This window comes from Corythoichthys intestinalis, chromosome 9 (genome assembly GCF_030265065.1).
Source record: "Corythoichthys intestinalis isolate RoL2023-P3 chromosome 9, ASM3026506v1, whole genome shotgun sequence".
NCBI lineage: Eukaryota > Metazoa > Chordata > Actinopteri > Syngnathiformes > Syngnathidae > Corythoichthys > Corythoichthys intestinalis.
Window position 1 is genome coordinate 36,682,582 of NC_080403.1, and position 14,063 is coordinate 36,696,644.

Sequence of the window (14,063 nt, forward strand, 5' to 3'; positions counted from 1 at the left end):
TTTTCCTGAATGAATATGCACAAATCACTGAGCAATCTCGCTGTTATTTTATGCGGTTAGGGCCTCTGCTGACCCCTCTGAGCAATCGTGTTTTCTACCGTCTATGGCGGGGGTTTCAAAGCTCTTCCCATCAAGGTAAAGCTTTGCCCTGCGTGACAATGCCACAGTAAACCTCACGGCTTATTTAGTTTGCTCATTCACTTTAATGCTTTTTGGGGAATCCTGGCGACGTGCGCTTTGCTATGAGGCTGCCGTTGTCCCTTTCCCACCTCTGACATCCCCCCTCCTTTTTGGTCTAATGCGGCTTGATGACAGTGTACAAATGTGGAGGCCATTGACAGTGACTCGAATGGAGCGGACCGTCAGCAAGACAATGCCATGGTGTATTGGCAGGGTCAAGGATCACGTTTGATCTGGACAGGGGCCCCTTCCCAGTTCTCTCCATCAGCATAGACAGCTTTCTGGGAACTCACAGCTGTATTTAGGAGAAAGGAGGGCATGTGACACAGGATTTCAATAAGGTCTGTTAAAACTACGCTGACGTATCAAGCATGATGAACCCCTGGCTTTTACAAAGTAGCATGAGATGATCTCACGCATTTCATCTGTTCAAACTGTACATACAGTTCACATGTACACTGTGTGTTCTCTGCCGTGTATGTAATTGCAAAACCCCAAGAAGCTAATAAACCCTGCACAAGGGTGTTCATTTAAAGTTATCCCACATGATGTTTCACTCAGTGGTTACAAGTCCCGGGGTATTCTGAGGGCATATGAGTCCAGTACAGCAGCAAGAAAGCCCTTGTAAAAAGAATATGAAACACGAGGAAACACCTAGATTGCAAAAACATCGACTCTACTCAAGGATACACCGTGGTCGATTATATAAGATAAAATCTATATTGGTGGCATAGTGACAGCCATTTTTTCTTGTTTTATATGCAACTGTTGAAAATAGGTCGTTTGATAATCAGACACAAAACTATCACGTAGATGACCTTAATTATTTCCCAAATCATTCGACTAAAAAAAAAAAAAAAATTCCAAAACAACTTTAAAAATATTATTAGCCTCTCCATTGATGAATGAGGTCTGAATGAGGTAAAAGGCCACATGGCATTCCTGTCCAGTACATTATCTTGCTGCACGAGACAGCGCTGCACGCTGGGCCACGTACCCATTCAACTCTAAGGCTGTCACTTCCCATCCATCCCCAAATACTGTACTACGCCCCCTGTGATTATCTGAGCTCAGTCCAGCCCCTCTCCACACCTCCTTCCCAGCCCTATCAAACACTGCAGTGTGTGTGTGTGAGTGTCTGCCTGTCACAACATGTTAGGCCTTCAGTGACTCGGTGAACCTGGAAGTGAAATAAACTTCCGCCGGGTTGATCCAGCGTGTGCTGTGATTGGGTCCGCCAAACATCATGTAGGAATTATGCAAATTCATCAAATATTGAATTTAAAAATACCTGTATCGTCATGACATTTTCATCCCTGTAGTTTTTACTCCGAAACACTGCTATTTGACTTTAGTTTGACTAGATTATGTACATATAGTTGTTATTATTCGTTGGGATAGCATGAAATTAAAACAGTGGATTATAGTTCCCTCTGACGTACTGTATGCTTGGTAATGTTTAATTTTTGTAGAATAGTTTGTTTTTATCTTGTGCTCATAAATTTTCAATAATTTCACAATGCAACAAGTTGTACATACGCGATCTACTTTTCACACTGACTTTATAGGTATTTATTTTATATTCAACTCTTATTTCCTTGATGTTTTGCAGTGCTCTGCCTCTTGTGGAAGAGGCTTCAAGTCCCGCAAGGTGCGCTGTTTGAGCAGCTTAGGCCGCTCTATTGAAGATGAAAACTGCAAGCACTTGAAACCCAAACCCAGCAAGCAGAGGCGCTGCCGAGGGGGCCGCTGTCCCAAGTGGAAGACTGGCAGTTGGGAGGAGGTAGGACTCTTTAATGTACCTATAAAACACACCATCGTAATTAGGGATGGGAACCTCTTGGTACCTCACGATATGATACGATTCACGATACAAAACTCACGATAACGATGATCTCACAATATGGCGATACAACGATTAGCGATATGTTGGTCAGGAAATCACTCTAGGGTAAACAGAAAAACAAGCTGCGAATTAGAATGGGTTTATCACTAGATGTTAAACCTAGACTAGTAGATGACCAATTCGTTTGAGCTGTAAGGGTGGCAGCGAATGTTCATTCATATATGGCAGTCAATGGCAACCAGAGTTATTTTGGGCGCATTTCAGGCCATTTGCTGTTGATTTTTGGTCACTTTGTTTTTCTTTTGGGGCATTTATGGGTCACACTGGTTTATTTTGGGTTACAGAACAGGAAGTGACCCAAGAATCTACCCAAATGAATAGGCACTGAATCAAACTCAACAAAAAGTGACCTGTAAGCACCCCAACAATATATCAATTCTTGGCAGAAGCATATCGATAACTAGAGATGTCCGATCACGTCATTTTCAAAGTATCGGAATCGGCAAAAAAATATCGGCCATGCCTTTTTTTTTAAGATATATATATTTTTTAATTAAATCGTTTTCTAATTTTAGTTAACGTAACAGACATAATATGTTACACTCATCCAGAGTCTTTAGTTTAGGCTTAAGGTAGGGTTATCAAATTTATCCGATAACGGCGGTAATGTTTTTTTTTTAAATGTATCACGTTAAAATATTTAACGCAATTAATGCATGCGTTGCACGACCCACTCACGCATTGTTGCGCTCAATCTTTAATGGCGCCATTTTACCTATATAGAGAGATAAAAGGCAGCGTAATATGAGTAGAGTGAATTTTGGCAGCCTTTGGAGCCTTTTTTTAGTTGGCTAAAGCCTTACAATTAGAAATATCATGGGAAGCAATGTGGGGAAGCAAGGTAGCAATTGATCTTTTTCTTAACACCTTAATTTATTTCCCAACGCAGAGAAGATATTTCAATTGGTAGCACTACGCACCGTCATGGTTCCACTTTCCATCATGCATTGGGGCATGGCTACAGTATCATTTACTGAAAGCTCAACAAATACACAAGATGGCAATATTTAGTCACAGTATACAAAGTCACAAGTCTTTCTATCCGTGGATCCCTCTCACAGAAAGAATGTTAATAATGTAAATGCTATCTTGAGGATTTATTGTCATAATAAACAAATACAGTACTTATGTACTGTATGTTGAATGTATATATTCGTCTGAGTTTTATTCATTTTTTTCTTAATGCATTGCCAAAATGTATATGATCAGGAAAAATTCTCGGGAATGATTGGAACTGAATCGGGAGCAAAAAAAAGCAATCGGATCGGGAAATATCGGGATCGGCAGATACTCAAACTAAAACGGACGGGATCGGATCGGGAGCATTACATAACGGCGTTATTTTTTTCAGTAATGGGGTAATCTAACTAATTATTTTTTCAGCCGTTACAACGCCGTTACCGATACTGACTGTCAAAAGCGGTGCGTTACTTTTGAATAAATTGAAGAAACTACCAGCCGTAGCGAGTCTACTCTGCTCTGTTTATTTGTCATCCAAGACTTGTGGTGCGTTCAGGTTCATGGCAATGAAAATAGTAAACACACATAGCCTACCTTTGCAAGAACGATGGAGTTGCCGTTTGATACGGTCATAAAGTGCAGGTCCTGCACTCATAAATGACAAGGAAAAAAAAGACAAAATCTGCAGCAAAACTGTTCGTAGCTTTGTAGCAATTTGTAATTTCGGAATCGCTGATGAGTTTAGAAACATACACCAAACAATAAATACAGCAGAATGTCCATTTCGCATAATTGTGGAAGCCCGTCGACATCTTTACTTCATTTGCCTTCGGCTTGCTCGTAAGGGTCAACATTGTTCACATCCTTAAGTTTGATCACATATCTGTTTTTTACCTTAGTAATAAGTTTGTCTCTTTTTCGAACTGGCAAGTTAAATTTTAATGTCCCGCGAGCCAGACCTGCTTCCAATATGGCTGCGTTGTTGTCAAATCTCACGTGATCCTCCATTCTGTGACGTAAACGCTCGAGCCTAATAGCGCATGTACTTCAGAGCCGGTGTTTTCACACACAAACCGGAACAGCGCGTGCGGCTAACACACACACGCACAACAGATGCAGAGGGATATGATGACAGAGCATTCAGAGGAAATTTTGTCCTTTACGAGGTGGAGATATATGCACGATTTCAAGTTGGTCGAAATTAAAGAAAAGAACATACATGTTAAGTGTAATTTATGTCCCAGGGCAAAGCTTTTGTCGACATCTGTGGTGAGCAATTCAAATCTGTTTATTTTTGTTGCACTTCAAGTGTAGGATAAATCTGTTGCTGGTGAGGTGCAATAAATATTACAAGGTTCTATAACACAACTACCTGTTTTTTATTCTCCATCCATTCAACTGACTCGAATACTGCTCAGAAAATTTCAAATTCTTTGACATGCAACAACTTCTTTTTGAAGTAACGGAAATAGTTACTTTCCCTGGTAACTAGTTATTTTTACTATAGTGTAATTCAGTTACTAACTCAGTTACTTTTTGGAAGAACTAGTTAGTAATTATAACTAATTACTTTTTTAAAGTAACTTGCTCAACACTGATCATGATATCCCATCCGAATCACCATTTCGATATTTTGTCACACCCCTAATTGTAGTAATGCAAGCCTTATTTATATATTTTTATTAGTCTATGTCACTTGAATGCATTTCAACTAAGCCAAACATTTGGAGAGTTTACCAGAAAACAGTGTTCACCATTGTCTGCCACGTATACATGTCCGAAGGAATTATTTTATAGACTGATTAAAAGGGTTCGATGCACAGTGTTCATGTATTTTTAACTTTCAATCTCTTTTATTATTTATCAGCTATGCTTTTTTTGTGATAGAACAAGTATGACATGAACACCTATGTTCTAATACTGATGCATGTCTGACTTTAAAGTGGTACTAAAGTTTCTTTTTTGGGGGGGGTAATTTTACCAGGTTTGCACAACAAGTGCCTAGAATGTCATTTTTCATGCCACTATACTTACATCCTGCAGATGTGTGGTTTCTCATAAATATGCAGCTGACTGGATCAAATTTAAATACTTTTTACTCTGATTGGCCTTCGATGGAGTGGGTGTGTCCGTTGGAAGTGTGTGGGCCTTGGCAATGCATTTGGTGAATTACACATAGAAGAGACCGAGGCTACAATTGTTCTTCAATGTCACCAGGCCTTGCTATTTCAGTTATACGAAAATAAAATATTCAGTCACTTTACAATCACGCTTCAGTGGGTTTCGTGCACGCCTGTGCGCAGAGAGGCTTATTTCAGTCAGGGCTTCCTGGATTCAAAAGGCATATATATTTCTTTAATGTTTCTACATAAAGAAAGCATTCGTTCACTCGAGCTAATACACTCACATGGTGCATCAAGGCTGGAGGTCATCGTCATCTTCACGGAGGATGGCGATTGAGGACCAAGCAAAGAGGCTGACTTTTCTTGGCGTACAAGCCGAGATAATTGCTTCTCAGCCATTAGATTCCGAACAGTAGCACAGGCGTGAATGTTGCAGGAGGAAAAAGTGACCATGGCACGAACTGGTCGTACAAGATAATTTAAATGATATTTTATTTATACTGCATGCTTAATGTGGTACATTTTAGAACCCAGAAGTGGTAACCTCCTGATGTACTAGTCCTTAACAAAAAATTAGCATATTGTGATAAAGTTCATTATTTTCTGTAATGTACTGATAAACATTAGAATTTCATATACAGTATTTTAGATTCATAACACACAACTGAAGTAGTTCAAGCCTTTTATTGTTTTAATCTTGATGATTTTGGCAAAAAAAGTCAAGAAAAACCAAAAATCCCTATCTAAAAAAATTAGGATATCATGAAAAGGTCATTAAAGAAGCTACTAACCTAATCATCTGAATCAACGAATTAACTCAAAACCCCTGAGAAAGATTCCTGAGTCTTTTAAAAACGCCAAGCCTGGTTCATTACTCAAAACCGCAATCATGGGCAAGACTGCCGACACCCTCAAGCAAGAGGCTAAGACACAGAAAGAAATCTCTGAGTGATCAGGCTGTTCCCAGAGTGCTGTATCAAGGCACATCAGTGGGAAGTCTATGGGAAGGAAAAAGTGTGGCAGGAAACGCTGCACAACCAGAAGAGGTGACAGCACCCTGAGAAAGATTGTGGAGAAGGGCCGATTCCAGACCTTGGGGGGACCTGCAGAAACAGTGGACTGAGTCTGGAGTAGAAATATCCAGAGCCACCATGCACAGGCGTGTGTGAAACAGTGAGACAGAACAGAAGCGCCTCACCTGGGCTACAGAGAAGCAGCACTGGACTGTTGCTCAGTGGTCCAAAGTACTTTTTTCAGATGAAAGCAAATTTCGCATGTCATTCGGAAATCAAGGTGCCAGAGTTTGGAGGAAGACTGGGGAGAAGGAAATGCCAAAATGCCTGAAGTCCAGGGTCAAGTACCCACAGTCAGTGACGGTCTGGGGTGCCATGTCATCTCAGCTGCTGGTGTTGGTCTGCTGTGTTTTATCAAGGGCAGGGTCAATGCAGCTATCGGTCAGGAGATTTTGGAGCACTTCATGCTTCCACCTGCTGAAAAGCTTTATGGAGAGGAAGATTTCATTTTTCAGGACAACATGGCACCTGCTCACAGTGCCAAAACCATCGGTAAATGTTTTATTGACCATGGCATTATTGTGCTCAATTGGCCTGCCAACTCTCCTGACCTGAACCTCATAGAGAATCTGTGGGACATTGTGAAGAGGCAGTTGAGAGACACCAGACCCGAAACTGTGGATGACCTTAAGGCCGCTATCGAAGCATCCTGGGCCTCTCTAACACCTCAGCCTCCATGCCACGCCGCATTGAAGGAGTCATTTCTGCAAAAGGATTCCCAACCAAGTATTGAGTGCATAGCTGATAAAATTAATTCAAGGTTGACTTTTTTGTATTAAAAAAACCTTTTTTGTATTGGTCGGTTGAAATATGCAAATTTTTTCAGATAGGGATTTTTGGGTTTTCTTGACTTTTTTGCCAAAATCATCAATATTAAGACAATAAAAGGCTTGAACTACTTCAGTTGTGTGTAATGAATCTAAACTATATGAACGTCTAATGTTTATCAGTACATTACAGAAAATAATGAACTTTATCACAATATGTTAATTTTTTGAGAAGGACTTGTATATTCTCAGTGTAGTGAGCGCTCCCGAGGTTAATGGTGTGAAGAACGAAGAAGGCACAGTGTAGATATCACATCGTGACTAATTTCAAAATCTATCGTTTGAAAAACGATTTAACTTGCAAATGCGATTGTAATCAATGAAAATAAAAATAAATAAATAAAAATAACAAATAACTGCATAGATAAAATACTTCAACAAGGGCACACTCCCATTCTTATACAGCTTATCTTATACACGAAATAGTTTAAAATATTGGCAAATGACTGTAATGCCTCTGTAAGTTAAAAAATGTCTGTTTATGCAACTGTTTGTCTATCTTTTCAAACCTTTGCGTGTATAGTATTTCCCTGAATTTCCCCTATTGGTCAAGAGACTTCCAGGCACAGGAACACATCTGTACCTCATACAGCAAAAAGGATGTGCGTCTTTGCAGAACAGCTGCAGAACAGGAATGAGGCCAGGAGGAAATGATACTCCATCGTCCCCGCAGCATGATAACACATGGTTAAACAGACTGCATTTTCATTCAACAGCTGAAATGCCACATGTGATAAATACATGTGAAATAAATGAAAAATCATATTAGAACACAATAGTCAACACTAGAGATGTCCCGATCGATCGGGATCGATCGGGTCCGATCACGTCATTTTCAAAGTATCGGAATCGGCAAAAAATATAATCAAATCGTTTTCTAATTGTATTTAACGTTACAGACATAATATGTTACACTCATCCAGAGTCTTTAGTTTAGGCTTAAGGTAGGGTTATCAAAAATATCCCGATAACGGCGGCAATTAATTTATTAAAAAATGTGTCACGTTAAAATATTTAACGCAATTAATGTATGCGTTGCGCGACCCTCTCACTCATTGTCGCGCTCAATCTGTAATGACACCGTTTTACCTATATAGAGAGAGATAAAAGGCAGCGCAAAATGAGCAGAGTGAATTTTGGCAGCCTTTGGAGCCTCCTTTTCATTGGCTAAAGCCTTGCAATCCCTCTCCCTATGATTAGAAATATCATGGGAAGCAATGTGGGGAAGCAAGGTGGCAATTCATCTTTGTCTTAACACCTTAAGTTATTTCCCAATGCAGAGAAGATATATCAATTGGTAGCACGACGCACAGTCATGGTTCCACTTCCCATCACGCATTTGGGATGGCCACAGTATCATTTACTGAAAGCTCAACAAATACACTAGATGGCAATATTTAGTCACAATATACAAAGTCACAAGTCTTTCTATCCGTGGATCCCTCTCACAGAAAGAATGTTAATAATGTAAATGCCATCTTGAGGATTTATTGTCATAATAAACAAATACAGTACTTATGTACTGTACGTTGAATGTATATATTCGTCCGAGTTTTATTCATTTTTTTCTTAATGCATTGCCAAAATGTATATGATCGGGAAAAATTATCGGGAATGATTAGAATTAAATCGGGAGCCAAAAAAAAAAGCAATCGGATCGGGAAATATCGGGATCGGTAGATACTCAAACTAAAACGATCGGGATCAGATCGGGGGCAAAAAAACATGATCAACCCTAGTCTACACATACTGAACTCAAATGGTGTTGGTTGTGGTTTGGAATTATTAACAGCACCTGTTTAGAAAGAGAAAAAGAAAAATGTATTCATTAAATATCATCAAGTGCAGCAGACAGACATCATTGATTGCCCTAAAAAAAAAATTCCAAATAACATCTAGCGAAACACATCATTATGTTCAATAAATATCAGTAGTTCTTAAAGTAAATTGGAAGAATAAGACACGTACATACACATTTGCTGATCAGAATCTTAAATCGGCAAGCTAAATATTTGCAGAAGGTAGACTTGTATTAGCATTCTTTACTTTCACTGCAAAATCTGTAGGTACAGCTTAGGTTTGTTTCCAAACTACCCTTGATAATACATTAGTGCCTCAAATCAAACTGAAGATGTATAAGGTACCAACAACATTGCCAGTATTACAACAACAACAAAAAGTCCAGTTTGATACCACTCAAAGGTACAATGACAGTAACCTGTTTTGGCTGGGTCAAGGAAAACATGGTTATTGCCTGGGTGTACCTAATAAATCAGGATAATATCGTTACAGTTCGTGGAAAATTACAAATGATGCAGTACGAATAGAAACCGTGCTTTTATTTTTGTAAGTACAGCATACAATGAAAAGAAAATCAAAAGAATTCAACACAAATCCATCCTGATGCATTTATCAATCTCAAATACTCATGCTGCCCACAGTCAAGTTAGTGTATTTTTTTTTTGTAAGTGCTACCTGTCCTCTTTCCAGTGTTCAGCATCCTGCGGCGACGGCGTCCAAAAGCGGGAGGTCATCTGCCAAGGTGGCACCCGGAGAAGACCGCTTGAGACCGACTGCCCCCAGCGCTCGCGCCCGGCGTCAAGTCAAAGCTGCCGGGTTGCTGAGTGTCCTTTGCGGTACCGCTGGAGAGAGGGAGACTGGCAGGCGGTAGGAATGGGGCTTTCTCAGTGGAAATATGTTTTGTGTCAGCTATTGAATCTTGGCCAGAATGTTCTGATGAGGTCCTGAGTTAAAGCTGCAGGCTTGCTCTGCTAGAGCAGCAGGACCCAGAGAAAAGGAGGGGGGCTACTCCTTGGTTCACACACTGATGGGAATTAGATCAAGCTTTTTTTTAACCAAACATTTTTACGTTTTCAAATATTTTACTTTTTTTTTTTTTTTTGTAATAAGTGTATGGCTTTGGGCACATATTCAGATAAATATATAACATTTTTATTTGAGTGGTGTGAATCATTTGTATAGTGTCAGGGTTTATGTGAGTCATTAAAAAGCATTAAATGTCATTAAATGGATTTTGTCAAAATTCAGGCCTTAAAAAGCATTAGACTAAATGTTTGAGACGTTCAAAATTATGGAAACTTGACAAATTAAAAAAACATTTTTTTTACATTATTTATTAAGGTTCTCTTGCATTATCGGTAACAGGGATAAGAGAACATAAGATAAGATCATTACTGGATAAAGCTTGAGTTTTGCTTTTGCGTTTCGGTGACGGCGAAGCTACTACGGCGTCAATTCTCGCAGTCGGCGTGATGTCACGATGACGTCATCTCGCGTAAAAGGTTATCGATATGCTCCTGCAAAGAATCAAGATATCGTTTTATAAAGGTGTCAATGTCTAAAATAAAAATGAACCAACAAGTTGCTACCAAAATCTTCCACCATAATAGTGTCTCAGTTAACTCTAAGGCTACATTGACGGTGCTCGACGCCCAATCCATTTAGACTGGGAACATTCGTTCATTCGAAACCAGAGCATTCACAGTGATTTTGTCCGATTTTCAGGGCATTTACAGGTCACTTGCTGTTCATTTTAGGGCATTATTTACAGGTCATTTTCTGTTAAGTTTGAGTCACTGCCTATTCATTTGGGTGATTCCCAGGTCATTTCCTGTTCTGTAACTCAAAATAAACAGGAAGAGACCCATAAAATACCCCGAAATTACTGAAAAATCAACAAGTAAATGACCTTAAATGGCCCAAAATTACCTCATTGCCTGGCATTGGCTGCCACTACCAGCCATAGACGTTCAATCCGTTTGAAGTGGGAGGGATGGCAGCGAATGAACGAATGTTCATTCGCTGCCACCCTCCCAGTTCAAATGGATTGGACGTCCACTAGTAATAAACTCGTTCCAATTTGCAGCAGAAGCTTGTTTTTCTGTTTATTAGTTGTTTGTAGAATATCCTAGAATGATTTCCTGACCAGTGTATCGATAATCGCCGTATCACCATATCGTCAGATTATCGTTATCGTGAGCTTTGTATCGCGTATCGTATCGTGAGGTACCAAGAGGTTCCCACTCCTAGTAACGTGTCGCCATTTTGAGAGGGGGGCACGCACAGGTAAACATCCGTAGACAAACGTTGTCTGAAATTCATATATTTCAGCTGTGTTTTGCGTCTTTTTTTCATAAAAACGTCTTAAACATGACTTACGCGAGGAGGCGATACAACTTAAAATTAGCATGTATTGGCCTGCAAATCTGCCCATACAAAGTCGCAGTTGATAGCTGGATAAACAATCCAAAGGACTGGCCTGCAGTGGAGTTCTGAAAAATCTACAACTACCTCATAAAGTCAACCAGTAAGTTGACCTTTATCAATTACGTGGAATATGTACTGTGTGGAACTAAGAAAACTGGTAGTATATACGGAGTGATTATTTCTGCTGTAACCGGTAATTCACTTCCAAGCGTTATTTAGCCGTGAAACGTCACGGCAAAATAACCAATTCCCACCAGGCCAATAATATACCGATTGACCGATCAGAGCAGTTCACGGCAAAAGAAAAATAACGCTTTTCGAGTTGTCGGTTCCGGTAATAATAACCACTGCCTAGTCTATTGAATCCTAGCAGCTAAATGGGGCAAAAAAAAAATCGATTAAAGTTTACTCACCAGTAATAAAATGTCGGCTGCAAACGTAAATGTGCCTGGTCCACGGAACAGTCTTCTTTTACTGTTCCTCGATTGATTGCTTTCAGCCAATTGCTTGTCCTTTTCTTCTCACGATGAAGAATGAAGAACTTCAAATGCAGCTCCGAACTCTTCCTTGTGTTACAACCCGCAACACGACAACTTTTAGTCATTCGGACAGAAAAAAAGACCACAAATAAGGCAAAAGTTCAACGCGTTTGTACTACAATGCACGACAGAGCAACTGCTTGTGACTCGTGTTTTGCCCCCATTTCAATATGGCGACGCTTTGTTGAGGCTGGTGTCGCCATTAATGCCCAGATGTCCGACTGCGAGAATGAGCATTCGATAGTTCTGCGGCAAGGGAACTCGTTGCTCTGTAATTCACCGCCAAGCCACTAGAGGGGTGTGGCGTTGTGTTTGTACGGTTTGGGGGGACTCTTTTCGACTTCCTTTAGTTTTCTTCCGGTTACACAGCAACGCCAACGGAGATGGAACGCTTGAATTTGGATCTTCAACTCATCAACATTGAACAACAAATGTTGATAATGTAGCGAGTGTTAACAGAATTCACCGGTGGAACTTAGGTTGGCACGTTGCGTAGTTCCCAGGGGGAATTATTTTGATAAGGGAACAGCCGGAAATAGTTATCTCCCGCGGCTTGCATGTCAGAGTTATACTGCTAATAGTTGTTGCAGCACACATGTCAAACAAACAGCGCGGATTAGCTCCGTGGGTTGATACTCCGCCACCGACTCCTTTCCTAACTCGCCACAATCATACTGTAATATCCGTAACTATATCACGGGTCTTAAGAGGCGATCGGACTAGGAAGAGGTGACGTAGCGGAAAGAACGGGAGAAAGCGAAAGTTAGCGGTCGCATGTTGCGGCAGCCCGCTATTATTTTGGTATTTATTTATTTATTTTTATTTATTGTTGCCATCGACTCCTCTCCTTCTTACCCCCATCCGTTATCATTAAAGCACCGAGGCACTCTCAATCAGTGATGATGTATCAAGTGTGTGAACTGTTGTTGAAAATTAAACATCAAAACAACTCTTTTGACACCAAACTTGTACTTTATTCTTCATATACTTGAAGTGTGAAATGTAAATAAGTCAGACTCACAGCAAACATATGTACACGATAAATGATTAAGTGCACCAACCAAAAATACGACATAAAGTGATAAAAAGCTGGCAGTTTTTGGCCGACTGTGTCACCGCTTCGGGTGCCCATTCGCTTCCGAACACACACATACTTGTCTTGTTGGCTCTTCCATTTTTTTATGCAATCGCTGACCTTGCCGTTTGGACCAATCACAGTCCATTTGCGCCACGTCACCACGCGTTGACGTGTCGACCAACGGAGAATTGTGGAGATGCACGTCAGGCTACAGCGAAAGGTCGTAAATCGGGTCTGCCTTGGCAGCGTAGGTCTGCCGCAGAAGCATAACTCAGCCTTAAGAGAGCTACTCGATAATATCGGCCAACAAACACATTTTAACGCATCATATTGACATCGTTTTTTCATTATCAGCTTTGGGACAATATGCATGTTGCCTTCAAAGTGAATGTAGAACCCTTCTGCATTTGTATAAGGGCTGGTCACAGCTTTGCACAGCAGTTATGCTTATTGACCGTTAGATGCCTCCAAACTAAGATGCTTGGAATTTGTTGTGGGAGCAGATCATTTGTATTCATGATGCAAAAATTAAATGAACAATAAATGATTGAAAAATAATTAATTATAAACTTATTACATACCTCATTTACTGTACTGAAGCTGTGTTCGTTTGTTGTTATTTTGAGCCAGAAGCACTGTGTGAGTCATATGAGATATAGCAGTGCCTTATTGGCACTTTGCACTCGCACTTGATCCAAAAAACTTATGTTTGCTATTTTGATTTCAACACAAATATAGTATTGCAGTATAGGCCCTTTTTCCCATAACTTCAGTTGAAGTTGTTGTCTTATTTTTCACGGAATGCTTATTGGAAAATCTTAAAGTTGTTACATTTATCATTATTAAAGTGTCCAATGGGGAATCACAGTGCAATTAGCAGTACTATGTTAAGTCAACCACCGCATATATCGGTATTGGTTTGATATGGGTATTGGATTTTTGGAGTTGGGTATTTTCAAAATATCTGTTATCGGTTAAATAGTCATTATCAGACAACTCACAATTAGTGTGTCTAAAACTATCTGCAGTTTGACATGAGAATTACATTAGTTTTAAAATGGCATTAAAATTGGCATTAAATGAGATTTGCTGATACCTAGAGAAACTCTGATTGTGGATTTTCATCGCCCAGGGCAATGCGAGTATTCAG

General features: G+C 39.9%; 1 protein-coding gene across 24 annotated transcripts in view; it reads left to right on the plus strand.

The window, feature by feature from the left end:
- adamts9 (ADAM metallopeptidase with thrombospondin type 1 motif, 9) overlaps positions 1-14,063 on the plus strand; it is a 196,191-nt gene that overhangs the window by 161,146 nt on the left and 20,982 nt on the right. For all 24 annotated transcript variants that reach the window (XM_057847215.1, XM_057847191.1, XM_057847190.1 and 21 more), the window contains 2 exons: positions 1,793-1,963; positions 9,560-9,736. In XM_057847215.1, the coding sequence (XP_057703198.1) occupies positions 1,793-1,963; positions 9,560-9,736 (348 nt within the window). The remainder of the gene's footprint in view (positions 1-1,792; positions 1,964-9,559; positions 9,737-14,063) is intronic.